General features: G+C 39.0%; 1 protein-coding gene across 6 annotated transcripts in view; it reads left to right on the top strand.

The window, feature by feature from the left end:
* PRIMA1 (proline rich membrane anchor 1) overlaps positions 1-26,033 on the top strand; it is a 115,548-nt gene that overhangs the window by 53,894 nt on the left and 35,621 nt on the right. For all 6 annotated transcript variants that reach the window (XM_039365893.1, XM_039365892.1, XM_039365890.1 and 3 more), the window contains one exon: positions 20,293-20,440. In XM_039365893.1, coding sequence (XP_039221827.1) covers positions 20,293-20,440 — 148 coding nt within the window. The remainder of the gene's footprint in view (positions 1-20,292; positions 20,441-26,033) is intronic.

A 26,033-nucleotide genomic window follows, 5' to 3' on the forward strand; every position in this document is an offset into this window, starting at 1 on the left:
ACTGCTGTTTTTTATGTAAACATCATATTCAATAAATAACATATTTGTTATTTGGCAAACATTAAAATATTAGACACTTTGAAATGTGATATCCTCACAGTTAGTGACAAATAAATATGGTACTTTCAGTTCGTTCATATCAGCTGAAAATTCATTTAAGACTACCAGCAGGGAAAACTTGTAGTATATAATTTCTGATATAGATACAATAATATGAAAAGAACAACAGGGGGCAGAGAATGAGTTTCATGCTTCAATTTTTAGGTAAAATGTAGTTCCATTGCCTTGGGCTTGTAAGAAGGGATAACAGAGAATTTGTACCAGCAGTAAGTTTGATGAGTTCTTGGACAAGAGCATTGGTAGACTTTTCCAATGCTACATAGCAAAACCTAACAGTGCAGATAGAAATCAGTAGTGATAAGCAGTCATGTAATGGATGATGATGGAGATCTACAAAGCGTACAGCCTCCCCAGTTCACCCCCAGCAGAACCCAGAGCTTAAAGTACCTGAGAATAATAAACTGTGGCTACGGTCTTAATATATTACATTATGACTATATTCCATAATTCAGATTTGCCTAAATTCTGTGATGCTATTACTATTTTAATTTTAAAACAATGGCCTGCAATAGCCATCAATTATGGAAACTGGGAACAATGATTCAAAAGATACAAAAGCAGCAGTTCATCTTCTCTACCCACCATTAAACTATATCATAAAATTACACAGATGAATTTGGATCATGTATTGCACCTGTGCAATTGCAGAGAGGCTGAAAGCATCCACTTCCATTAAAAAAACACTTTCTTGTTACTTTGAAATCCATTGAGCTTCTCAAATTTCCTTTTTTCCTTCTTTCATTAGTCACAAGAAGTACAGAAGACATATTATAGTTATTATAAATGAAAAGGAACATATTAACTGACTCCAGACTGTCTCTCTTAGCCAAATGTGTCTCTTGTGTCACACCCCCTCCCCCAAGAAGGGCTGCAAGAGTCCCTACCTTTTATGATATGAAGAAGTGGTGCCCAAAACCGGGATGTGCTTTCTGTGGCAGCCCCAGTATTTTGGAACACCCTTCTCCTGAGAAATACTTTTCCCCTTGCAGGGATGCTGTAAATCTCTAAAGGCCATCTTGATCTGAACTGTCTTGGCTGCTTTGATGAGAGTCTTTACAAAAAATACTTCTTTATAACTCAGTTTTGGAGTTAATGTGTTAGGGTTAATTTTTGTTTATCAGTCCTAGTGGGAACAACCAATAGTCTGTAGAATGGGATAACATATAAGCTGGTGTATAAATGACTAAAATTTGTTTAATTATAATTTAGAACAAGAGAGGGCTAAGTGCATTCCCCAAACCCCAAAAATTATGCTGCTCAAGTATGATGTCCAAAAGACAGATTTCAGCCCTTTTCTGTCAGTCTGTTTCTTCCCCTTTCTCTATACATGTGTGATATAACACAAAATTAAGTGTGCAAGTGGAGGCAAGGGGCTTGTGACACAAACTGCTCACATCTCCATCCTGAAAGAGCCCAAATAGCTGTTTTCAGAGTGGTTTTTAACATTCTTGAAAGGATTTTTGGTTTTACAATAAGAATTATGGGGGGAGTTTTGTTAATAAGGGGAAATATATGAAGCAAGCAGATTCTGCAGATAGTAGGAAGAATTAGATCATGGATGTCAAACTCAATTATGTCACGTGACATATCGCAACATTTTTTGCCTTTGCGGAGCCTGATGGGCATGGCCTGTGCATGATGCATCCAGCCCGTGGGCCGCCAGTTTGGCACCCTTGAATTAGATAGTCTTGAAGAAAGTTCTGAACGAAACTGCATTAGTTAAAAGTTGGCACAGCCACTTTAGTCTAAGCTGATCAGAACTGGTCCTTATCTCCAGATAATGAGAGAATGTCTCTAAAGAGTTCAGCTGTTATAAATCTTCAAAAAGAGCAATGTGCACATGAGATAATGTAACCTTACCTTCATACTCAATTATATGAATATTAGTTAAATGAGTGTTTATATCCAAGGGCCCTTTTCCTTTCTGGAGATCATCTTTCTTTTTATTTTTATCATCTTGTTAATTCTCTTCAGCTTGTTGCTTGTTTAGTTGGGATATTGTTCAACAGAATGGAAACTTGGAAACAAATTTCCAGGCTTAAGACTCTGAAAATAGTCTGAATTCTTTCTGGAAAAATGTGATTTAAGCGAGTTGGGAGGGAGGTTGAAATGGAAATAGAAATTGTTTCCCTCTCCAAACCATTCTAACCTTAAAACACCATTTGGGCAATTCCCATCCATAATAATCTCTACTTACAATGCCTTTTTACTACTACACTATTTCTGATAGTTACTGACATCAACTGTAGACTACCACATGTTGTCAATTACCCATTATAAAGGAAAGCATGCTGTTAATCTGTTAAGTCATTGCTTAGGATTTGACACCCAAAAAATAGAGAGGATATTTTCCATTGAGGAAATGTGTGTGTGTAGCGGGTGGTGTAGCATTAAAAGTAAAGGTCATTTCCTTGCTAATAATTTATAGCATCTTCTAGTGTCACCAAGCAAACACTGAAAGAATATAGAAGCTGGTCTCACAATTATAATAGTGCAGTGGTGGTTGTATGATGCTATACGATATTATAAATCACTAATAAGGAAAAGGCCAGTTTCCTATAAGTTGGGTTCAACTCCTGCTGACTATGACAGATTCAAGCATGATATAGATGTGCAAGTGGAAGTAATCTTTACTGTTCTATAACTCTCTTTATTCTGCTTTTCAAGACTATATTGGTCATGGCTTTAAATGTGTATGTGCATTTTAAATGCAAATTGTAGCTGCAGACTGAGATAATTATTAGGATTGTAGCAGACAGCGAGAAAGAGTAACAATGAATGAGCTTAACCTTTCCTCCCTTCACAAAAATGGCTCCTGGGACCTGCTACTGCACTGAAAGAAAATCCTTTGTTAATATGAAAGAGCTGTTTTACTTTAGCAACTAAAGCAAGTCCTTCTCCTCAGGACTGCAGCAGCTTATATTTATGTCTTGCAAAAAGTATATATAAAATATCTTCATAACTAGTTCAGACTGTGTACACAAGCAGAAAACAGTGAGCTGGGAGTGAAGGAAAGTGTGTTGGAGACGTTTGATTGAATAATGCTATTCTCTTTTCATTAAGTTCAAATTAGTTTCATGGCACAATGTAGTCCTAAGGCAAAAAAAAGTCTGATTTTTGTGGAAGAAATGTTGGGGAAATGAAAAAAAGTCAAAATGGTTGCTGCAATGGCTCAGTCATAGATGCCATCTTGACTTTTATGACCCCACTCTGCATTGTTTCTTACGACTTGCATTCATCAGTTAATAATGGCTTTTTAAAACATTTTAAAATATGTTTAGACTGCTGAAATATTTGCACTGCTGAAGTTTAGGATTTTTTTTACATGGTTCAAAACACCCCTTTATTTTGGAGTTTTAATTCAGGTGGAAATTAACACTTGATTTTCTATGACTTTCATTCCTTCAGCTGATTTGCACTGGCAACAGTACAATAACTAATACAATTAACCCTGTTAATAATGATCTGTTATAGAATTTAACCTAAAAGAGGATTGCAGAGTGCAGGAGTTTTGTGAACAAGTTGAGAGAAATGCAGACCCATGCAGCCTCAGATGTTGGGTGAGCTATTCTAATTATATGATGAAATTGTAGATTACAGATTATCTGCTAAGGGTTCACTTTTTTAAAAAATTGTCCTACTTCCGTGGCCATTGTCATAGCTGTTCCAGTATGACAGAATCCTCCTGAACATTAGAAGAATCTGGTAACCCCCTTTTGGATCCCCATAATTTATTAAAAGTCATAAGCACTCTTTGCTGCAGTTCATTTGAACAGATGTGCTTATGGCTTTTAGTAAAATGTGTGAGCAGGCCACCAGGCTTCTCCTAGTTTTTGGCCCAACAGACTATTAACCCCCTTCTGTTGTCCAACAATGTTTCCTGAACATTGCAAGTGAAAGTTAGTCAGTGCCAAAGATGCTAGAACAAAATGGTAATTGATGGGTAATTTAGACATCTGACTCAGAATAGTCCCCTAAATCTCCCAAGAAGATGCAATAATTTTGAAGAAGGTGTGCACTTGACTGCTCCAACTAACGGACATCATTAAACACCCAGAAAAGCTCCATACATGTTTCATTTAGTTTGGGAAATGAAGTACAGGGAGACCAAATTTGAGGTATGAAGGTCATGCACAATGTGGAGGGGAAGACATTTGTGAGTAAACATTCAAAATGGATGAGTTCCTTCAGCAAAGTAAAGGACAGGTTCTTCATGTAAAACTTAATTAAACAGTGGATTTTGCCACCACCACATGACTACTAGTTTTAAAAGGAGTTAGGTAAATTAAGATGATGCACTAATATTCTGATAGTTACATATGACAGAAACTAATATAAGCTCAATTTTTTTTATTTTGCCCTCTTTATTGCTATATATCTTAATATATTGTTATTTCTGTACAATGATATTTTTACAGTATTAAAGAGTCGCCCTGTGATGTGATGGGTGACAGCTTTAATAAATAAATAAATAAATAAAATTGTTGAGATTTTGTTAATTGAATATTTTAAAGCAGTATTTTTAAAGCATAGTCCTGAATTCCCTGGGACAACAAGATCCTCTCAATGGTCTGCAAAATCAAAATTATCTGCCAGCCTAAGTTGAATATTAATACAATATTAAAATCTCAACAAATAATCATGAGAAGTGATAGTGGCATCAAATGTGTTAATTTTAATTTTTAATATGAAAATACAAATATAATCCAGATAAACAAAAGCTTCTTAGGGATCTTTCAGAACATTTAAAAGTGAGAAGGTCCTGAGAGAAAAAGTTTAAGAAACACTGACTTAGAATATTAAATATAAACAAAAGGAGGAATATTCAGTCAGTATTAATTACAGTTTAGGATATCACTAAAACAACCATAAAACTATTAGACTTTTTCATATAATAAAAAGTCTAACATAGCATTAAGAAAAACACTACTACAGATTACTGTATAGCAAAATAATTGTATAATAAAGATTTTAGCCTTGACTGTTTATTCCATATTAGAGTCTATGCAGAGAGAGAAAGAGGGGAAAGAAAAAAAATAAGGAAAACAAAATAAATTTATTGAAGGTTAAACACCAAAAATTATTAAAGAAAAAGAAAAGAGGAAAAATTATTGGGTTTGTAATTTCTATCCTGCTCTTTTTCTAAATATATCTGCTAATTTACCATATTTAGATAATTAAACCCCCTTAAAAGCCAGCTTCATTTAAACAGAGTTTTGAAAGAATGTGGTATTGGCCATGATTGAAATCAGGTGGTTCCTAGTCACTTTACAAAGCACATTTATTTAAAATACTGTAACAATTAAAAGTATTTACAGATCACCAGAAACTATATTGTCATCGGTTGATAATAATATGTTAAGGAAGTCCATGAGATTCAGAATAAGGGATTTCAATCAGGACAAATTGCAGTGGAACAAATCCAGTATTATTTCCTCTGATAAGAAATGTCACCAAAACATCTAAGGAGCAAATTCTAATCAGTAGCTAAACACACAGTTGTGACTTCATGCAAAAGAATTCTTCCTTTAATAGTAAACTAAATGCATGCTAGTTATACATGAGCTATATGATTGGGAACAGACCTATTTTATTGAAATTTTTCAAAAGTTTTACAAATAAAAATCCACCCCCCCCTCCCCAACCACCCCACCCCCCCCCCCGACTTCCCAGAACTGAATATAGGATTATTTAACAAATATTTTAAAAATAACATTTGCAATTTATAAAATAATTAATAATAATAATAAAAATCACAGTAATAATATATATAGAAATAATATACATAACATAAACTTTAAAATGAATAATATATACTAAAAAAGAAAAAAAATAAAAAATAAAAAGAGAAGAGAGAGAGAGAAAGAAGAAAGAAGAAAGTAGACGAAAAATAAAGCATATATATATATAAAAAAAAAAATATATGAATAATAATACATTAAAAATGTATATATATAAAAAAGAAAAAGAAGAAAGAAAGAAAGAAAAAACAATCATTACAAATTATAAAAAGGCTAAATAATATTTTTCCATATCCAAATTATGTTGTATAAAATTTATCCATTTTTCCCATACCGCAAAAAATTTTTCTTGAGATTGCTCCTTTAAGAAAGCCGAAATCTTTGCCATTTCTGCCAAATACGAAACTTTATGAAACCATTCTTGTAAAGTAGGCAAAGATTCCTTCTTCCAATATTGTCCTATTAACAACCTAGCGGCTGTAATCAAATTTAACATCAATATAACCTCCTTAGCATCACAGTCAATAACAATACCTAGTAAAAATAATTGCGGAGTAAATTTTACCCTTCTTTTAAAAATTCTTTGAATATTCCACCATATCTTAATCCAAAAAGCTTTTATATGCTTACACGTCCACCAAATATGGTAATAGGTAGCATCCAAATATCCACATCTCCAGCATTTCGGCTGTAGATTAGGGTACATAATGGACATTTTCTTTGGGTCAAGGTGCCATCTATAAAACATCTTATAAAAATTCTCTCTTAAATTTTGCGCTTGTGTGAATTTAACATTTCTTATCCAAATAAGTTCCCAAGTATCCATTGAAATCGTTTCACCAATATTCTGTGCCCATTTAATCATACAATCTTTAACTAGTTCAAGTTCTGAATCTAATTCCACTAAAACCCCATAAACTCTCTTAATATGGGTTGGCCTTTGATCTCTTACTTGTTTTAAAAAAATTCCATCTTCTCTAAGCCAGCCCATTTTACAATCCATCTTCCATCTATCCACTATTTGTCTATATTGGAACCATGAATAAGTTAAGTTTTCATGTGTTAATTCTTCCAAAGATTTTAACTGCCAGTCTTGGCCATCCCATCTTAATAACTGTACGTAAGAGACCTTGTCCATATTTACCCCTTTCCTTATACCTTCTATGGCATGCCGAGGTATAGCCCATAATGGTATTTTGAAGTCACTTTTATAATACTTTCTCCACACTCTTAGCAAAGAGTTTCTTATAATATGAGACTTAAAAACCCAATCCACTTTTTTATTAAATATTAAATAGGCATGCCATCCAAAAAATAGGTCCCAGCCTTCCAAATGAAGTATTTCTGTATTTGTTAAATTCACCCAATCGCTAATCAATGTCAATACTACAGCATCATAATACAATTTCATATTTGGTACCTTGAGTCCACCTCTCTCACGAAAATCTTGCATTATTTTAAGTTTCACCCTTGGTTTTTTCCCTGCCCAAACAAATTTATTAATACCTTTTTGCCATTCATCTAAATTACGTTCGTTCTTTAAGATAGGTAACATTTGGAACAAAAAAATAAACTTTGGCAGGACATTCATTTTAATAACTGCAATTCTGCCCATAAGGGATAACTGTAAATTATTCCAGTTTTTTAAATCCTTCTGTACCTCCATCCACAGCTTTTCATAATTATTTTTATACAATTTTACATTAGAAGCAGATAATGTAACCCCCAAATATTTTACCTTATCAACAATTTCAAAGTCTGTTAAGTTAACTAGAGCCTGTTTATCACCATTAGTCATGTTTTTAGCTAATATTTTGGTCTTATTATTATTAATTTTAAAGCCAGAAACACGTCCATATTGTTGAATCAATTGTAATAATTTCACCACCGAAGAAACAGGTTGAGACAAAGTAACAACCAAGTCATCTGCAAAGGCTCTTAATTTATATTCTTTTTTATTAATTTCTATTCCTTTTATTTCTTGAGACTCCCGAATTTTAATCAACAAAATTTCCAGTGTTAAAACAAACAATAACGGAGACAACGGGCATCCCTGTCTTGTTCCTTTTTCTATTACAAAAGCCTCTGACAAACCCCCATTTACAATAATTTGAGCAGTCTGTTTTTGATATATATTGGATAATACTTGTAATATATTTTGTCCAAAATTCATCTCCTTGAGGAACAGACCTATTTTAGTAAAATCTTTCATTGGAGGGAAAAGCTCTGAGACCTTCTAATCTGCCAAAAGTGGAGACATCTTATGTGGGCATGAGAGAAAGAAAGAAGCAGTAATAGATCCTATGAGTCATCATGCTTTGTCAGATTTCTAGCAATAATGTATATTCAGTTTTAAATAAAGAAGCCCACATGGAGTTTTTTCTATTGTTTTGTTGTTGTTGTTAATTGCGAAGTCGTGTCCGACCCATCGCAACAGAAGCTGATTTTATGTCTACATAAGATTGTAGAGTTGGAAACAGTCACTTAGGCATCAAATCCAATTGCCCTCTCAGTACAGGAATCCATATTAAAGCATCTCAGACAGATGGCTGTTTAGCCTCTGTTTAGCCTCCACTACTTTTGAGGTAACAGGCTTCATTATTAAATTCATCTCAATGGCAACTAGTTTCTTCTGACATTGAATCAGAATCTGCCTTTTGAAAAATCTAATATGATTGCTCACTTTCTATTGCATTCTTGAACAAGAGAGAACAAATCTTGACATTTTGTGTGAGGTGATATATACTGGGGTTATGTACAATAACCTGATCTACTAACTTCTATCTTTCTTATATTGAAATCTTATCAGTGTTCTTACTTATAAGTAATCCTCAGTTAACAACTATTTGTTCAGTGATTGTTCAAAGTCACAGCAGCACTGAACAAGTGGTAGCATGGTCCCTGAAGTTATGGACATTTAAGTGCCCCCACAGTCACATGGTCAAAATTCAAGTGCTTGGCAGCTTGTCCACACTTACGATCACAGGGGTGTTTCGACTCCCACCTATTCCTCCCCCATTTCTGCCCTTTTTGCTTCACTGCTGCCTTGTACTCGGCTGGCCCTGCCACCTAGCATAGGGGGGAAGGGGGATGATAATGATCATCATCAGGCATTTCTCCCAAAAGAGAAAAGGCCCTTGGATGGAAACCAAAGCAAAATATATGCTTCACATGCTGTATACATATTCATTTAATATTCATATAATTAATTATGAATAACCAGGCAAGGTTACATTATATCATGTGCACGTTGCTCTTCTGGAAGATTTAACAGAATAACAGAACTGGGAGGGACCTTGGAGGTCTTCTAGTCCAACCCCCTGCTCAGGCACCCACATTCTTTATAGACATTCTTTTGTCTATAGATAAGGACAGGTTCTGACTACCTTAGACTAAATTGGTTGTGCCTGCCTATAACATTACAGCAGTTTACTTCAGGAGCTTTCTTCAAGGCTATTTACTGCCTATATAACCTACTTCCTTATATTTGCCTTTATTAAGAAAGCTGTCCCTAGGGTGTTCATTCCTTTGCAACTTTCATTAAAAACATCTCAAAGAACCTGGTTTCTGTACAAATCTCTGCTTGTCATAGAAGATTATAATAACTGTAGAGCTCTGATCTTTTAAAAATTGTTTTTATTTATAAAAATATATGGTTTGTTTTCTTCATTTTTCCGAATTATATGATAATAAGTATGCTGATTAGGAATGCCTCATTTACTTTAAAATATTTATCATCTGTTTCATTAAAATATTTAAAATAGTTTTTTAATGTATTCTATCACTCGGGCTACATTTTATAGTTTGTGCAGCATAGGGTGTAGGATCATATGGATCTCCCCCAATAAGCTAAGAAGAGAAGCTTGCTTTTAGGGAGGAAAATCAGGCCTTGGATTTGTGCACCCAGCTTCTTGCGTTAAGAGTGAAGAAACTTTTTGCATCTGGGAGTAAACTTTATGTTGTACTCTTTTCAGTCTGCCGTATTTGAAGGGGACATGATACTGAAGTGATGGCATCACCAAAGATGTAGGGCAGAGATTTTTAATTCATTTTTTTTATAGGAGTTTGGATAAGGGATAGGACAAAAAAGTCTAGCTAATGATTTCAACTTTTCTTTTTTTAAAAAAAATCAAATATTCCCCCTCCCAACATCTCTACTGATAAATACTAATCTTAACAGCCCAGTCCAGGAAAATTTGTGGAAAAAAAGTAGGATTTGGAGCTTCACGGTATGACCAATTAAATATTTGGCCATGCAAAAATTTTACAGAAGATCTAAAACGAAATAATGTAAGAGTACTGTTAAGTATCTGAAAGTATGTCAATAATACTTTGGATAGCAGATACTCAGATCTATTTGTTCTCTTTTGTTTCAGAATGCAGAGAGAGAATAATAGGTTTAAATTTCAGAAAGCAGTTTGCAATTGAATTGCAACTTAGCAACGGAACCAGTTACTCCCAAAGATGAGAGTGCATTGCTTTCATTGCAAGTTTCAAGCAGAAGCTAGAAAATTATTTATGCAGGATATCTACTCTTTCACACTTTTTTAGACAGAAGGTAGGATGCCTCCTATCTTAGAGAAGGGGAAATTCTTGTGAATTAGCTACATCAGCAGGGAATGAATGTTTGCAGACCCAGTGCTTGCTGAGTTTAAAAACTACGTTGATGTGAAGAAAAAAGTGTTGGTGTTGGAAAACATGAAGGAGACTATAGGTGTTGGGAATAAAAAGAAAAAGACAAGAAATGTACTGTTGGGCTATCCTTATCAGGATTATAGCAAAATACTCCCCTAGCTTTCTATGTTACCTGCCTTTGACTCAAGCAATCACCCTGTCAGAGAATTGAGATGGTTCCTCTAGTTGGAATGTCAATAGGGAGAAAAGAGAGCTAGAATCTACACAAGTAAGAGGGGGATTCCATAACCACAGCTGAAGCTGGAGGGCCTTTTGAAACAGTTGGTGAGACAACAGCAGTAAAAGACTGCTGCTTCCAACATGATTTCATGTTTGATTAAACCAAGGACTGTTGTTCTTGTCAACTGTGTCACCAGGTTCTCTACACAAGTGTTTCTCAACCTCAGCCACTTCAAGATGCGTGGACCAACTCCCAGAATTCCTCAGCCACATCTAAAAGTCTGCACATATTAAAGTTGCTCTATACCAGGACTTTTCAATCTTTTCAGAGATTATACCACTTTTATGGTATGGCAATATTCGAATACCACCAGTCGCCTAGCAGGTGGGCGTAACCTGCTCAACACCACTCACTGGACACAGCTGACTCGAGACAGCTGGGTCAGAACAGAACAAGTTGCACTGGCTAACGATATGGGGACAACTCGATGCCCCACAAACTCCTTGCCTCCACAAACTGCTAGTAGCCAAGCACATGCACACATGCACACACACATACACACCACATTTCAGGTTTGGGGACTTTTATCTACAGAGGAAGGAGAGGGCCTTCTCCCCAAGCCCAGGCCTGATTGGCAATTTGCTAGCTCAGATGTGGATACAAGCCTCCAAGCTTGGAGTGTGTGTGTGTGTGTGTGTGCGCGCGCGCGTGTGCGCGCGTGTGCGCGCGTGTGTGCGTGTGTGTGTGTGTGTGTGTGTGTAGCATGCTAAAGAGATGTTCTTTTCCCAATCCCAGACATCATTGGTGTTTCCCTGTCCAGTGCCCCCTCCTGGCAAAGCAGGAGATGGAGGACATTTGCAGGAAGCAGTTTCCTCCGAGTCCAACTTCTGTCTTGACAGATCTCTGGAGAGCAAGAGGAGATGGCAGCAGAGCAACGCTCCTGGGTCCTGCCCAAGGGAGGCTGGCTCTTCTCAAAAGGGAATTCCCATTTCCAATTGTGCGTGGTAAGGATGCTGGCTTGTTGGGGCAGCCTTCCCTCATACAGTTCCCCTGCCACCCCCTCCTCCTCTCCAGAGATCTGCAGGGGAGACAGAGGTCTGGTGGACAAGGTGCAGCCTCCTTATTGGCCACTTCTACCTCTCCAAGCCCTCCTCGATTAAACATACATTATATATAAATTAAAACGTAACCAAAAAGTAAATATAGTTAAATCATTAATTACAGCTCTTCACATATTTTCTGGGAAAACCACCTTTATTGATGTTAGGAAGGAAGAGCAAACCTTATTAAAGAACTCTTAACAGGAAGGAAATTGAAGACCCCAAAGTCTTGTTCTTTCTAATCTGCCTTCCCTTTGAGCCTTTAGTTCTCATTATTATTATGTATTTAAGAAGAAGATCAAAGGCCTCTGTAGCTCAGGATACTCACCTTAAAATCAGAACCCAGAAAAATTTAGTTAATCCACAATACCGCCCTATGAAGAAAGAAGATAATCTTTGAGCCCTGAGAGCATGCAGGTATCAAGTCAGAATATTAGTGGCACACCTGTCAGCAACTGGAAGTGCATAAGTCCATGTACTTCCCTTTCCTATCTCACAACTCAATCATACATCCTTTAATTTCAGGCACATCTTTTTCTCATAAGCACAATTAAAAAAACAACAAAGTGTACTGTAATTAGCAGGAAAAATAAATCTAGCACTTCTGAATTCTTTCCCCAAGAGGAAAAGGAATGTTCACAGCCTGCAGGTTGCTAGCAAAGTCATCAAAGAACGTAGTTATTGCTGCTAAAGAGAAGAATAAATAACAAATCAATTTTGCAGCTCTCTCCTGTTACTACATCATCTTACCTCCAGAATGTGGCCTGCGATTGCACAAGAGTCTAGGTTAAAATCCAGTTGAGTAGTTTGCAGCCAGGTGTTCAGTACAGACCTTACCAATGTAATAGTAGTAATAGTAATAGTAGTAAAGTTGGAAGGGACCTTGGAGGTCATCTAGTCCAACCCCTTGCTCAGGCAGGAAATCCTACACCATTTCGGACAAATGGCTGTCCAGTCTCTTCTTAAAAACTTCCAGTGTTGGAGCATTTACTGCTTCTGGAGGCAGGCTGTTCCACTGATTAATTGTTCTCACTATCAGGAAGTTTCTCCTTAGTTCTAGGTTGCTTCTCTCCTTGATTAGTTTCCACCCGTTGCTTCTTGTCCTGCCTTCAGGTGCTTTGGAAAATAGCTTAATTCCCTCTTCTTTATGGCAGCCCCTGAGATATTAGAATACTGCTATCATGTCCCCCCTTGTCCTTCTCTTCGTTCAACTAGACATACCCAATTCTACCAACCGTTCCTTATATGTTTTAGCCTCCAGTCCCCTAATCATCTTTGTTGCTCTTCTCTGTACTCTTTCTAGAGTCTCAACATCTTTTTTACATCGTGGTGACCAAAACTGGATGCAGTATTCCAAGTGTGGCCTTACCAAGGCATTGAAGAGTGGTATTAATACTTCACGTGATCTTGATTCTATCCCTCTGTTAATGCAGCCTAGCACTGTGTTGGCCTTTTTGGCTGCTGCAGCACACTGCTGGCTCATATTTAGGTGATTGTCTACTAGGACTCCGAGGTCCCTCTCACAGTTACTACTATTGAGCATGGTGCCACCTATGCTGTACTTGTGCATTTGGTTTTTCTTGCCTAAATGTAGAACCTTGCTTTTTTCACCATTGAATTTCATTTTGTTAGTTAGTGCCCAGTGTTCAAGTCTGTTCAGATCCTTCTGTATCTTAAGCCTGTCTTCTGGAGTGTTGGCTATTCCTGCCAGCTTGGTGTCGTCTGCAAATTTGATGAGTTCCCCATCTATCCCTTCATCCAAATCGTTGATGAAGATGTTGAAGAGTACTGGGCCCAGAACAGAGCCCTGGGGCACCCCACTACACACTTCCCTCCATATAGATGCAGTTCCATTGAGGACCACTCGCTGATTTTAATAGCCCAGGAAGGGATAGGAAAACCCAAGGAAAACTTTGCAATCAATAAACCATGGTGGACTATGCTTGTTTTGCCCAGTTTTGATTCTCCTCTCCAGCAGCAGCCCATCGATTTTAGAACTGCATGGCCACAAAGACAGAGGCCATACACCCCCAATCAAAGGAAAAATCTGAATCCAGTAAGCCAGAAGGCACCCCAGCCTCCGCACCCCTCTGTTTCCTTCTCGCCCCCTGGACACAGATGCAGATGCAGCTCCTCGCCATAGCTGGGGCGGGACTTGTAAGTACCTCGTCTGCTTTGTCCTGCAAGTCAGCATTCCCCTAGTGCTCCCGCCCGCCACCATGCCGGCAACCCCGACTAAAGGCCGAGCGCTCCAGCCTCTCCCAGCCAAGGAAAGGGATAGCAGCTGAGACTACAGCAGATTTTCAACTTGTCAGTGGCTCTCAAAGGCTGCCCAACTTTACTCCAGAATTTCGGGGTTGGAAAGCAGAGGGGCAGTGCTATGTTTGCAGGCCTGGCAACATCTTCTGGAAAGCCTCCTGCTTCCCCCCCCTGTAGCTACCTCCTTTGGGGCCTTCCTGTTGCTGCCAGGCCTGCCGGCATAGGTCCGCCCACTTCATCTTGCAAAGCGCGGCTCACCTGGCACTTCCCATTTTCACACACACGTTACTCCAATATCCTCCCCATTCACGCACACACACTTTCCTCCAATATCCTCTTCATTCACACACATACACACACATTCCACCAATATCCTCCCCATTCATACACACAAACGTTCCTCCAATATCCTCCCCATTCTCACACACATTCCTCCAATATCCTCTCCATTCTCACACACACGTTCCTACAATATCCTCCCCATTCACACAAACATTCCTCCAATATCTTCCCCATTCTCACACACACGTTCCTCTAATATCCTCCTCATTCTCACACACACTTTCCTACAATATCCTCCCCATTCTCACATTCCTCCAATATTTCCCCATTCTCACACACACACGTTCCTCCAATATCTCCCCATTCTCACACACAGACACATTCCTCCAAATCCTTCCCATTCTCATGCACACCTTCCTTCAAAATCCTTTCCCCTCCCCTCTCTTTCTCTCTCTCACCGCCTTTGTGACAAAAGCCTTTTCTCTTCTGCCTCTTTTCTCTGGAGACTTTTCTTCTCTCCCTCTCCCACCAAAATTCGCCTCCTTTTATAGCCTCTCCTGTCTCCACCCCCTCCTCCTTTCTCTTCCGGGTGAGCCAGAAATGCTGATCTTGGGGCCTTTGTCTCGCCACAAGCAGCCCTGCAGCTCTTGATGACTCTCACGGCAAGTCCTGTGCTGTGCCATTTTGGCTCATTCCCTCCCCTGCTACCCTTGGCTAGGCAGGGCCACGTACCACCTGCAATGTATTAATGTACCACTGGTGGTACGTGTACCACCGGTTGAAAAGCCCTGATCTATACCATTGCACAGTTTGCCATTTGCTTATTGGTTATGCTACTTTGCTTGCCATCTTTCTGTCTACAGCGATTTACCTACAATTGTATGTAATATGGTGGGATTATTTGCTGTAAATGAGCATTGTTTAGGCATAATACTAAGATATGGTTAAAATTAATCATAAAATATCTGAATTGAGTTGTGCGGCTTGTTCTTGTTTTTTGAATTCTGCTTAAGAGATGAACAATACTACATTGGCAGTATTCAAACAATCCTTCAGAGTTCTTGAGGGTTCCCTAATGAAATGGCTTTTTAAATATAACTTAAGAGAAGGGCTGGCACAAATTTGGTTTCTCAAAGTTTAGTAATAGGCTTCAACATGCTGTTGAAAGCAGGGGAACCCAACCCCTGATCCGTGGAACGGCACTGGTCTGCGGCATGTTAGAAACCGGGCTAACAAGCAAAGCCCCATCTGCGGGATACAGGCAGCACATGAAACCATGTACTTCTGGTCCATGGAAAAATCTTTCTCCACAGAATCGGTCCCTGATGCCCAAAAGGTTGGGGACCCCTGGTTTAAAGCACTGAAGATTTTTTTACATGTAGAGTTCAAGATTCTTTATAATTCAGCTAAGCCTGCCGTTTAAAAAATTGCCCACTTTCCCTCAGATACTCAAGATATAAAATGCTATCTCCAAGGGATCAAAGGAAAAATACTTTAAATTCCTACATCTGGGCATGTAAATGATTTGCATTGTACCAGTGTACTAGTAGATTTCTTAGGAGTTTTTCCTTTTTTCCCCCTTGAACAAAGAAATATACTGCTATATATATAATTTTGTTGCTGTTAGCAGTGAAATCAAAGAAATCACAATGGTTCCTTTTCAACAGATTAATATTATATAGTAATTATATAATGAGCTGAATAAAATGGCCACAGGAGTAATTGCTAATACAATTTTTCATATTTTCTGATTTTGGTCTAAATCAAATTGATACATATATGTGTGTCTATTTCCTATTGAGACATACATTAGTTTCACACTTCGGTTTATTAACATACAAATTGTAGTATTTTGTAAAATGGAAACTTTAGGAGATGTGCATAAACTACTTTAGATATTGATTGTAAATTATAGAAAAATAAATTAACCTTAATTCCACTATCATGTGATAGTCACATAATTCTAGACACGTTGATTCAAAAGTATTTTATTTCAATTTAATGAGTTTTACTTGCTGCAATGCAATTAAGGTCTGTTTTCAGAGATTTTATGAATGTACATCATGCTTCTTGCCTCACTTTCAGGAAGCACGGAACCATTGTGGTTCTCTTTGTGTTGTCATTGCCTTTTCCCAAGAATGATGATTGACAACAGCCTTCTCAGAGTGGTATCCTTGTAATGTTTTATTGGCTGCAAGTTTGTAGAAGGCTCTGTACTTAGAATGTTTAAATAACCCTATCAGTAATGAAATCAACACTAATCAGCTGTACGTCTTGTGAATACATTATTTATATATGCAAATGTATACAGTACATACAAATAAGCAAAATAAAATTAGTGGTGTATAGGAATAGATTCTGGAGTTCTGCCATAAATTTACCATCTGACTTACAAAATGTCAGTTGATTCATGGTGTGAATTTATTGATGAAAATATATACTATAAAATAGCATGGAGAAAGCATTTTTCATTTCTTTTTAGGTGATGTATGAATGTGCTATAACAAGCATTGTTTAGGAGAAATATTGCTGACTAAGCAGCAACTCTGCTGTCTTTTAAAATATGGCCTGCAATTAATTTTTATATACATTTATATATATATGTATGTATGTATGTATGTAGGTGTTTGGTTATTCGGGTTTTCTCCTGCGTAAAATTGGAAGTGTCTTGGCGACGTTTCGACGAAGTCCCATTCGTCATCTTCAGGCTGGTGTTTTCGGCTTCGTGCTTCTAGAGCAATGTGCTAGAAGCACGAAGCTGAAAACACCAGCCTGAAGATGACGAATGGGACTTCGTCGAAACGTCGCCAAGACACTTCCAATTTTACGCAGGAGAAAACCCGAATAACCAAACACCTACATATATATGCTTATTGTATATACTTGGAATTTTAGGTGCCAAAATACATCCAAAATAATTGGCTTTCACATATTCGCAGATAGGCTTACTTGCTAGTATATATGATATTTTAAAAAGGAACCCATATAACCCTATATACTTGTGGATAAGTACATCTAACAAGAAGCAGACCCTCCAATTTTTAACCAAACTACCATAAAAAATGTATCAATTTATCTGTAGGTGGTGCATTTTGGTTAAAAACTTAAGGGTTGGTTTATTGATTATGTATTGTTTAAATATTATTTAGGTATATAGGTAATCCTCAATTTACAACAGTTCATTTAGTGACTGTTCAAAGTTACAACTGCACTGAAAAAAGTGATTTATGATCATATTTCACACTTATAACCATTGCAAGGTCAGTGATCAAAATTCAGACTTTGGCAACTGATTCATACTTATGATGGTTGCACTGTCCCTGAGTCATGTGATTACCTTTTGTGACCTTCTGACAAGCAAAGTCAATGGAGACGTCCAATTCATTTAACAACTGTGTCACTAACTTAACAACTGAAGTTATTCATTTAACAACTATGGCAAGAAAGGTCATAAAATGGGGCAAAATTGACATAACAAATGTCTTGCTTAGCAACAGAATTGTCTTGCTTAGTAGCAATTGTGGTTGTAAGTCGAGGACTATCTGTAGATAGACCTCAATTTACATTCATTTATTCAGAAACCCTTTCAAAAGCAGTGAAAAAAATGGACGTATGATCGGTCCTCAAAGTTCTGGCCATTGTGGCACTTCTGTGATTGCAGTCCAGGTGCTGGGTGTAGCTTGTGATTATGACATTGCAGGGAGCCATGGTCGTGTGATCATTTGTGACCTTCCCTGTCAGCTTCTCACAATCAAAGTCAATGGGGAAGCCAGCAGGAAAGGTTGCAAGTTGCTCTGGTAAGTCACTCTACTTTTTCACCTGCCTGCCTGCCTGCCTATGTCCTGCACTGGCCTTCCCAGAGCTTCCTTGACTTGCACATGGCCTGCACTAGCCCTCCCAATGCCTGCCCATTCTCCAGGAAGCAGCACTCCTGTGGTCCTTACCTGGGACTTCCAACTCTTCCCACATTTTGGGGTTACAACAGCAACCAGAACTGCCAGGATTGGTGTCAGTAAACAATGCAGTCACATGGCATTGTGCTTTACAACTGCATTGTTTAGCAATGATAATCCTGGTTCCAATTGGAGCAATTAAAAGGGTAGGTGTATAAAAGGGCAGGTCATATGTCAGTTATCCTGGTCTTAGTTGTTCAGAACCATATATACCATAAGCAGGACTACTTGTTCAGTAGCTAATAGAAAGCCACTATAATGCTTTCAACAATCTTGTAATATAGTATATTGATAGCCTAGCACCCTACTTAACAACCTCCATATACATGTCAGCAACTTCTAGACCAATAATAATACACACTTCATGGATGGGGTCAAGCCAACTGTCTGAGAAGTTTTAATTTGAATTCCTCCTTGTATCAGAAGGTTAGATTTGATGGCCTAATGATGTAATCCAGTGCCATGATTTTATGAATTATATGAATTTGTAACTACTCAGCATGGTTCAACATTCTATCTCACCAGAGACCATGACAGTTTATATGGAAGAATTCATTGTATGCTAGACTGTTCCCTTCTTCCCTTTTTCATGCTGTAAAATGAAAATTTCACCGGATGATGTTTGGACCATTGCAATGTGGTATCTTTGAATTTCCTCTCCCTATTACCATAATCCAAGACAAAACTGTTTTTAGTTTGCTTGAGGTTTTTTTTAAAAATTCTTTTTTGATTTATTTTATTTGTTGCTAACTTTAAAGATTTGTTTAATTGTGATTTCTTTAATATATTTAGGTATTATTTCAGTCTTTGGTCAAGATAATACCCCTCTCTTTGTGTTTGATCCAGGGACCTCTGAAAATATCGGGATTGTGAAATCCTTGTCAGCGCTTGCTGGGATCCTCTCAGCTTCCCATAATGCCCTGCTAGAGTTTAGTTCAGCCAGATTCTTATTTTGGAGTTGTTCTTAATTAGCAGTTTATACATAGCAGAGATTTGCATTGCATTTGGATCCAGTGAGCATTCACAAATAACTTGGTTGCACTTCAGGATAAGGGGATATAGAATTAAATAAAAACATAATGGTCTTTAAAGGAACATTCAAAGATAGTAGTTATTATCAGATCTGAGAATAAAAAGACATACTGGTGGCCCTCATCTTACAACCATTTGTTTAGTGACTGTTTGAAGTTACAACAGAACTTAAAAAAATGACTTGTGATCGTTTTCACACAACCATTGCAGCATCCCTGTCACATGATCAAAATTTGGATGCTTGGCAACTGGCATGACAGTTGCAGCATCCCAGGGTCATGTGATCACCTTTTATGACCTTCTGACAATTCAGTGGGGAAGCCAGATTCACTTAACAACCATATTACTAACTTTACTGCAGTGATTCACTTAATAACTGTGACAAGAGATGTTGTAAAATGGGGCAACTGTCTTTCTTAGCGATAGAAATTTTGGGCTCAATTGCAGTTGTAAGAGAAAATTGGGGGAAAACTATTTTAGAGCAAAAAGTAAGGCAACAGAAAATGTAGGGCCAAATTGGGAATATGAAGCCATGCAGAAAGTAGCTCTTTTTTCCAGTGGCAAATGCAAGATGTTTGATGCAGGTGGGGGCTGTAGGGGAAACAAAAGGTAACAATCTATTTCCCACCCCAAACCCCATCCAGATTCAGATCAGAGAACTATGCCCTCCATTTACTCAGTTACAAATTCACTTCTCGTATGCTAGAAAGTAAAAGCAAAGAGAGACAATGAAGAGTTGGGGGGGGGGAATGGAAAGGATGCTGTTCTGCTTCCCCACAGACAGGAAACTACTGTTTGAATTTAAAAACTAGAAGTTTCACATACTGTGTTTCAGGGCACCATGTATACAAAAATAAGAAATGAATTGCTGACTAAGCTGTTAGATGTAGAGCTGATTGTTCAAGTATTGAAGAGAGATAATCAGTTGAATACTTGTTCATTCTTTGCAGATTACTCAGGGCGAACTCCAGAAGTCATGCTCTAAACCTCTAGTAGAGAAAGCTACAGATAATTGCCAGCATATCTGCCAATGTAGACCACCTCCATTACCACCACCGCCACCTCCACCACCACCACCAAGGTTGCTTGGGGTTTCATGTAAGTAGAGGTTACCACTATTTTTTCCTTATATCCAGAAAAGCCTAGGAGCATCTGAAAGATTATTCTATCACTAATTGGGAAGAAGGTAATGTTTATTTAATGGGTAGGTAGTAATATTTTTCTAATGAAGAATGGGAAAATAATCATGACTCAGACAAATTTTGATTGATTAAGGGTATTTCCTTAAATATGCAAGTTAACATGCAAAGCCTTGAATAATGCCGTATGGTAAGAATGGTATGCAATGACTGTGCCATGATCTAGTTTATAGTTTTTATAGTTTCCCCAATTTATATTGTGTCACACTTAATTTTATGCATAGTTTTGTGTGTGAATGCATCTGCATCCATCTGAGACTCCTGGAGGAAATAGATTATCTAAACCCTTTCAAGTCAAATTTCAGCCCTGTATGACTTGTATTTATAACGTCAGAATATAAATAATGCCCAGTTATATATCATGATATATCACGGAGGAGAAGTCCACAAGTCTTAAAATGGCCAAAGTTGGAGCCCCCTGGTATAGAGTACAGCTATTCCAAATAGTGATGGAAGTATCCAAGTTCCCTTATATAATCTTTCTACTTCACGAGCCCCACTGGATATTAGTTGAATGTGATTGAAAATGCTGGTACTCTTGTTTAAAGGACCTGGATATCTACAGGACCAAATTCTCCCTGTGGTAGGATCATAAAGGGTAGGCTGTCTCTGGTTCTCTTCTCTTAGGCATTGTCATCTCCAGGGGCCATGGAATATAGCTTTTTCAATTTTAATCACCTGGTCTTTGGAACAGCGTATTTCCCAAAATAGACAAACTCCCATTAATATATGGCTTTTAAGAGAGCCCTGGAATGGAACTATCATATGTAGCTTTTTGGTTTGTATGTTTGCTTGATGCTTAATTTTCCTCAGTGCTGAAGGTTTTATAATTGCATATGCAACCTACGCTGTTTATTCTGATGTTTATCTTTGATACTATAAGAGGGGAATGGAAGTTGCTCAGAGTCCTTCTGTGGTAAAGGAGGATATTAAAGAAAGTATTTGGGACTTTCTATCCATGTCTTATAGTATGAGGCGACCCATTAGTTTAAGTTTTCTGTAAATAGTTTTATCTTCTAGGCAAATTCTATGGTTAATAGCTTATGTAATAAGCAGCTACTTATTAGCCTCAGGAACATGAATAGGTATTTTAAAAACAAGCAAAAGGGCCCATTGTATTCCAAGAAGCCTCTGGAATGGTTCAGATGATTGCCATTCACATTTGGAAGAGTTTGGGATTTAAAATATGTGGCTAATTCAGCCTTTTCTTCAATACATTTTTGTTGCTTGCCTCTGGGACTCATTTAATCTCTTTAGTATTGCAAGGCCCTGTATCTCTGTCCCAGTTTCTAAATGTAGTGATATCTTTACTTATTTTCAGCTTGAGCCATGATTTGCTCCTTTTGCTAGTTTAGCCAGTAAAAGTATATTCTGATAGTATACCATGATATCAGATTACAAACCATTGTATTGTTTAAGAAGAGTTTGTTTCAACTTCCAATTTTTAAGAATTCTTTGAGAGCCTAAGAGAGAATTCTACAGCTAGGATCCCACTGAGAAATGCCTTTCCTTTCCTAAATCTTAACTGACATGCAGGATTATATGGGAGATAGCAATATTTTATTGTGGAATTCCAATAAACATCCTCTGGGGAGGAAAGCTATGGCAAATCTAGACAGCATACTAAAAAGCAGAGACATCACCCTGCCAACAAAAGTGCGTATAGTCTGGGCCATGGTTTTCCCAGTTGCAATGTATGGCTGTGAAAGTTGGACCATAAGAAAGGCTGAGCGCCAAAGAATTGAGGCTTTTGAACTATGGTGCTGGAGAAGACTCCTGCGAGTCCCTTGGACTGCAAGGCGTTCAAACCGGTCAGTCCTAGAAGAGATCAACCCCGACTGCTCTTTAGAAGGCCAGATCCTGAAGTTGAAACTCAAATACTTTGGCCACCTAATGAGAAGGAAGGACTCACTGGAGAAGGACCTAATGCTGGGAAAGATTGAGGGCAATAGAAGAAGGGGACGACAGAGAATGAGATGGCTGGATGGAGTCACTGAAGCAGTAGGTGTGAACTTAAATGGACTCCAGAAGATGGTAGAGGACAGGAAGACCTGGAGGAACATTGTCCATGGGGTCGCGATGGGTCGGACACGACTTAGCAATTAACAACAACAACAACAACAAAATAATAGTTGTCAGAATTGAAAAATTTAAATATTTAAATTATACACAGACAAAATAAAAAGTGTTTGAAGTCTTTAGAAACCTGAGTTTCTAGCCTGCTCACTCCTACCAGTCACTGTGCAGAAAAATAGATGTACATAAATCTCATCTCAAAATAGCAACATTGAGAAATCAGTGGGAGACAATCTTATCCTCCCAGGATATTTCTTTGTTCCACTCAAAGGGGCCTGCTTCAACAAAAAAAGGTCCAAAGGGAGACTGCAGGGCAAAACAACTAAACCAGAATTTGTTTGCATATGTAATTGGATGGTGTTCCAACACAGATGAAGTGGGAATCATCTTTCCTGCTACGGAAAATAGTTGTCCTCTTTTTGGTGTCAGATTAGCAATATTATTGTCAATGATTGCTACATTTGCTTTTACATACAGCTGTCACAGGTATAGAAACTGTGTCTTATATTTACAAAATACCTCGGTACATATTTGTGTTTATGTGTCAGACCAAGCAACATTAATAAAAATTTCAGTCATTTAGAGCATTGACTTTTCTTTTAGTTATTTCTTATTAAACTTTGTGTTGCTGAGTTCAAATGGGCTGCCTCCCTCAATTTCTCACAAACCCAATTCAACCTCAAAGCAATTTTTTTCTGGCAACTTTTGTTATATCCTGTTTTGGGGCAAGTTTGCATCCAGCAATCCCCATTTCCCAAATAACTTTTCTCTGGGCCAGTATATTTTCTGAATACAGATACCTTTTGTTTTCTTCTATATATAATTATATCCAGTGATGGGATTCAAATATGTGAACAACCGGTTCTCTGTTTGGATGCCACTTCCGGAAGTTCATTCAGGGCCTGGGCAACAAAAAATTAGTTATCGGTTCTGCCGAGGTGTGCGAACTGGCTGAATCCCACCTGTTGTGTCCTGTGATTCACAGAGCAGGTGCAGGAAGCTGCAGAGAGACCTGGGCAGACCACGTGGCTGCCTGCGCCAGACAGGCTGTCTCCAGCCTTTTGCTCACGCGCAAAGAAGGAAAATACATTGCATTTATTGGCTGTCGCTGTTCCCTGCAAAAGGGTATAAAAGGGATCTGCGCCATTTTGTGTTGTTCTGTTGAAGCTTGAATAAAGACGCAACTGTTGTTACATCTGCCTCATCTCAATGCCTTACCAACGCACAGAACAGAACACCACCACTGGTTATACCCCTGTGCATGGGTTGTGTGGTATTTCAAAGCTTTGAGATTGCATTGTCAGTGCATATCTCTCACCCCTCTCCAAAGTTTTTCGAACTTTGAATTATCAGACTGTATGGACAAAGACTTTGATTGGATAAATAAAGCCTTCCATTAGATATTATTTTGTCTTTAACAAGCAACAGGAATGGCAACTAGACCCAAACATTCCACATTTAGCTTAATTCCAGCTGTATCATCATCTGCCAGGCTGGGAATGATAGCGGAGGAGAATTCTTCTACCAATTTGTTAAGAGATTCTGGCTCAGGTATAAATCTTCAAGCCAATCCAGTAAGATCTGGCAGAGCTTAAATGTGATTTAAAACAGGTGCAAGAAAAAGTCTCAATATGAAGAATGAATGTCTGCCCACAAAACAATTATACAAGTCAATCACAATATTCCTATTTTACAAAATGAGATGATTGTAAAGGACTGTAAAAAGAAATTAAATGAATACTTTGATAATAACCAGGGTAAAAGGACAAATCTAATGATTGTTTGGGATACTAGTAAAGCAGTTAACAGAGGCTATTTTACACAATATAATTATCTAGAGAAGAAGAAATCCCAGAAAAAGATGCAAAAGATATTGGATGAAATTGGAAAAAAGGAAATTGAATTGCCAAAGACAACTGTGGACTCTAAAATTTTACATTAAATTAAATTGTGTATGTTAACAGTTCAGGAAATAGAAACGGTGGAAATGTTGAAAAGAATAAGGTTCTACATTTAGGCAAGAAAAACCAAATGCACAGGTATAGTTTAGGACAATGGTGGCAAACCTTTTAGAGACCGAGTGCCCAAACCACAACCCAAAACCCATTTATTTATCACCGGGTGCCGGGTGGGCATGGCTGACCAGTTGGGCATGGCCTCGGTGGTCACGGCCAACTGGGTGAGCATGGCCACGGTGGGTGTGGCCACCTCGATGATGCTTGTGGGAAGGATGCTTGTGGGAGCCGGGCAGGGTTGGGGGAGATCCAGGGGGTCTCTGGTGGGTGGGGTGGTGGACCAGAGGCTCGTCCTGCGGGGCAAGGCGATGCAGGACAGGTGTGCCAATTGCCGTGGGGCAAGGCAAGGCAAGGCAAGACGGGCTGGAGCAGCCGCTGCCTGATACCATCAGCCTCCACACACACAAGACCAGTGAGCGCATGGGGGCTGCCGGTGTCTGTCAGCAGCCACAGCCTCCTGCATCATGGCAGCCCCATCGGTGTGAGCAGAGACAGTCCTGGGACAGCCAGGAAGCAGCCCTCATCTGGTGCGGGTCCTGTCTACACGGTTGCTCTGACGGAGGTGGCTGCTGCTGCTCTGAGCCCCTTGACTGGCCAACCACACAGGGAAGCAGGAGGCGGCGGCAGTGATTCCTGCATCGCCAAGCCCAGCCGGCCACAGATCTGGAAGCAAAGCTGTGCCGACCATCCTCGCATTGGTGGAGGGCAGCGGCGGGGGAAGGTGAGCTGTGGCACATGCCCTCCCCTTCCCACATGGAGACGCACACGGGACAATGTGCAGCAGCAGTGGCAAAGGGTACCCACATGCCAGATCCTGCCTTCCCCCACCGCCGCCAGCGTGAGGATGGTTGGCAGAGCAGGGAAGCAGGAGGAGGTGGACGGGCAGCGGGCGTCTGGAGCTGCCTCGGCTGCTCACTAGCAGCCCAACGAGGCAGTGGATTTGCGCACCAGCTGCCCCTCCTGCTTCCCTGCATGGTTGACTGGTCAGAACAGCAGCAGAAGCCACCCCCATCAGATCCGTCGAGTGGATGTGCCCAGGCCGGGCAAGGGCTTCCTTCCGGCTATCCCGGAGGAGTTTCCACCCACGCTGATGGTGCTTTGTGTCCAGTCCGCCATTATGCAGGACAGCCAACATGCTGTGGCTGCTGACGGACACTGTCAGCCCACATGCGCTCTCTGGGCTCTGTGTACGTGGGCCGCCAAAACTGCTCCTTTTATAGGTTCCCTCACCCCACCCAGTTCTCGCAGCTAGAACTAAGGAGAAACTTCCTGACAGTTAGAACAATTAACTAGTGGAACAACCTGCCTCCAGAAGCTGTGAATGCTCCAACATTGGAAATCTTTAAAAAGAGATTGGACATCCATTTGTCTGAAATGGTATACGGTTTCCTGCTTGAGCAG

Source organism: Crotalus tigris, unplaced genomic scaffold, assembly GCF_016545835.1.
Source record: "Crotalus tigris isolate CLP2741 ecotype Arizona unplaced genomic scaffold, ASM1654583v1 scf7180000020201.887925, whole genome shotgun sequence".
Classification (NCBI taxonomy): Eukaryota; Metazoa; Chordata; class Lepidosauria; order Squamata; family Viperidae; genus Crotalus; species Crotalus tigris.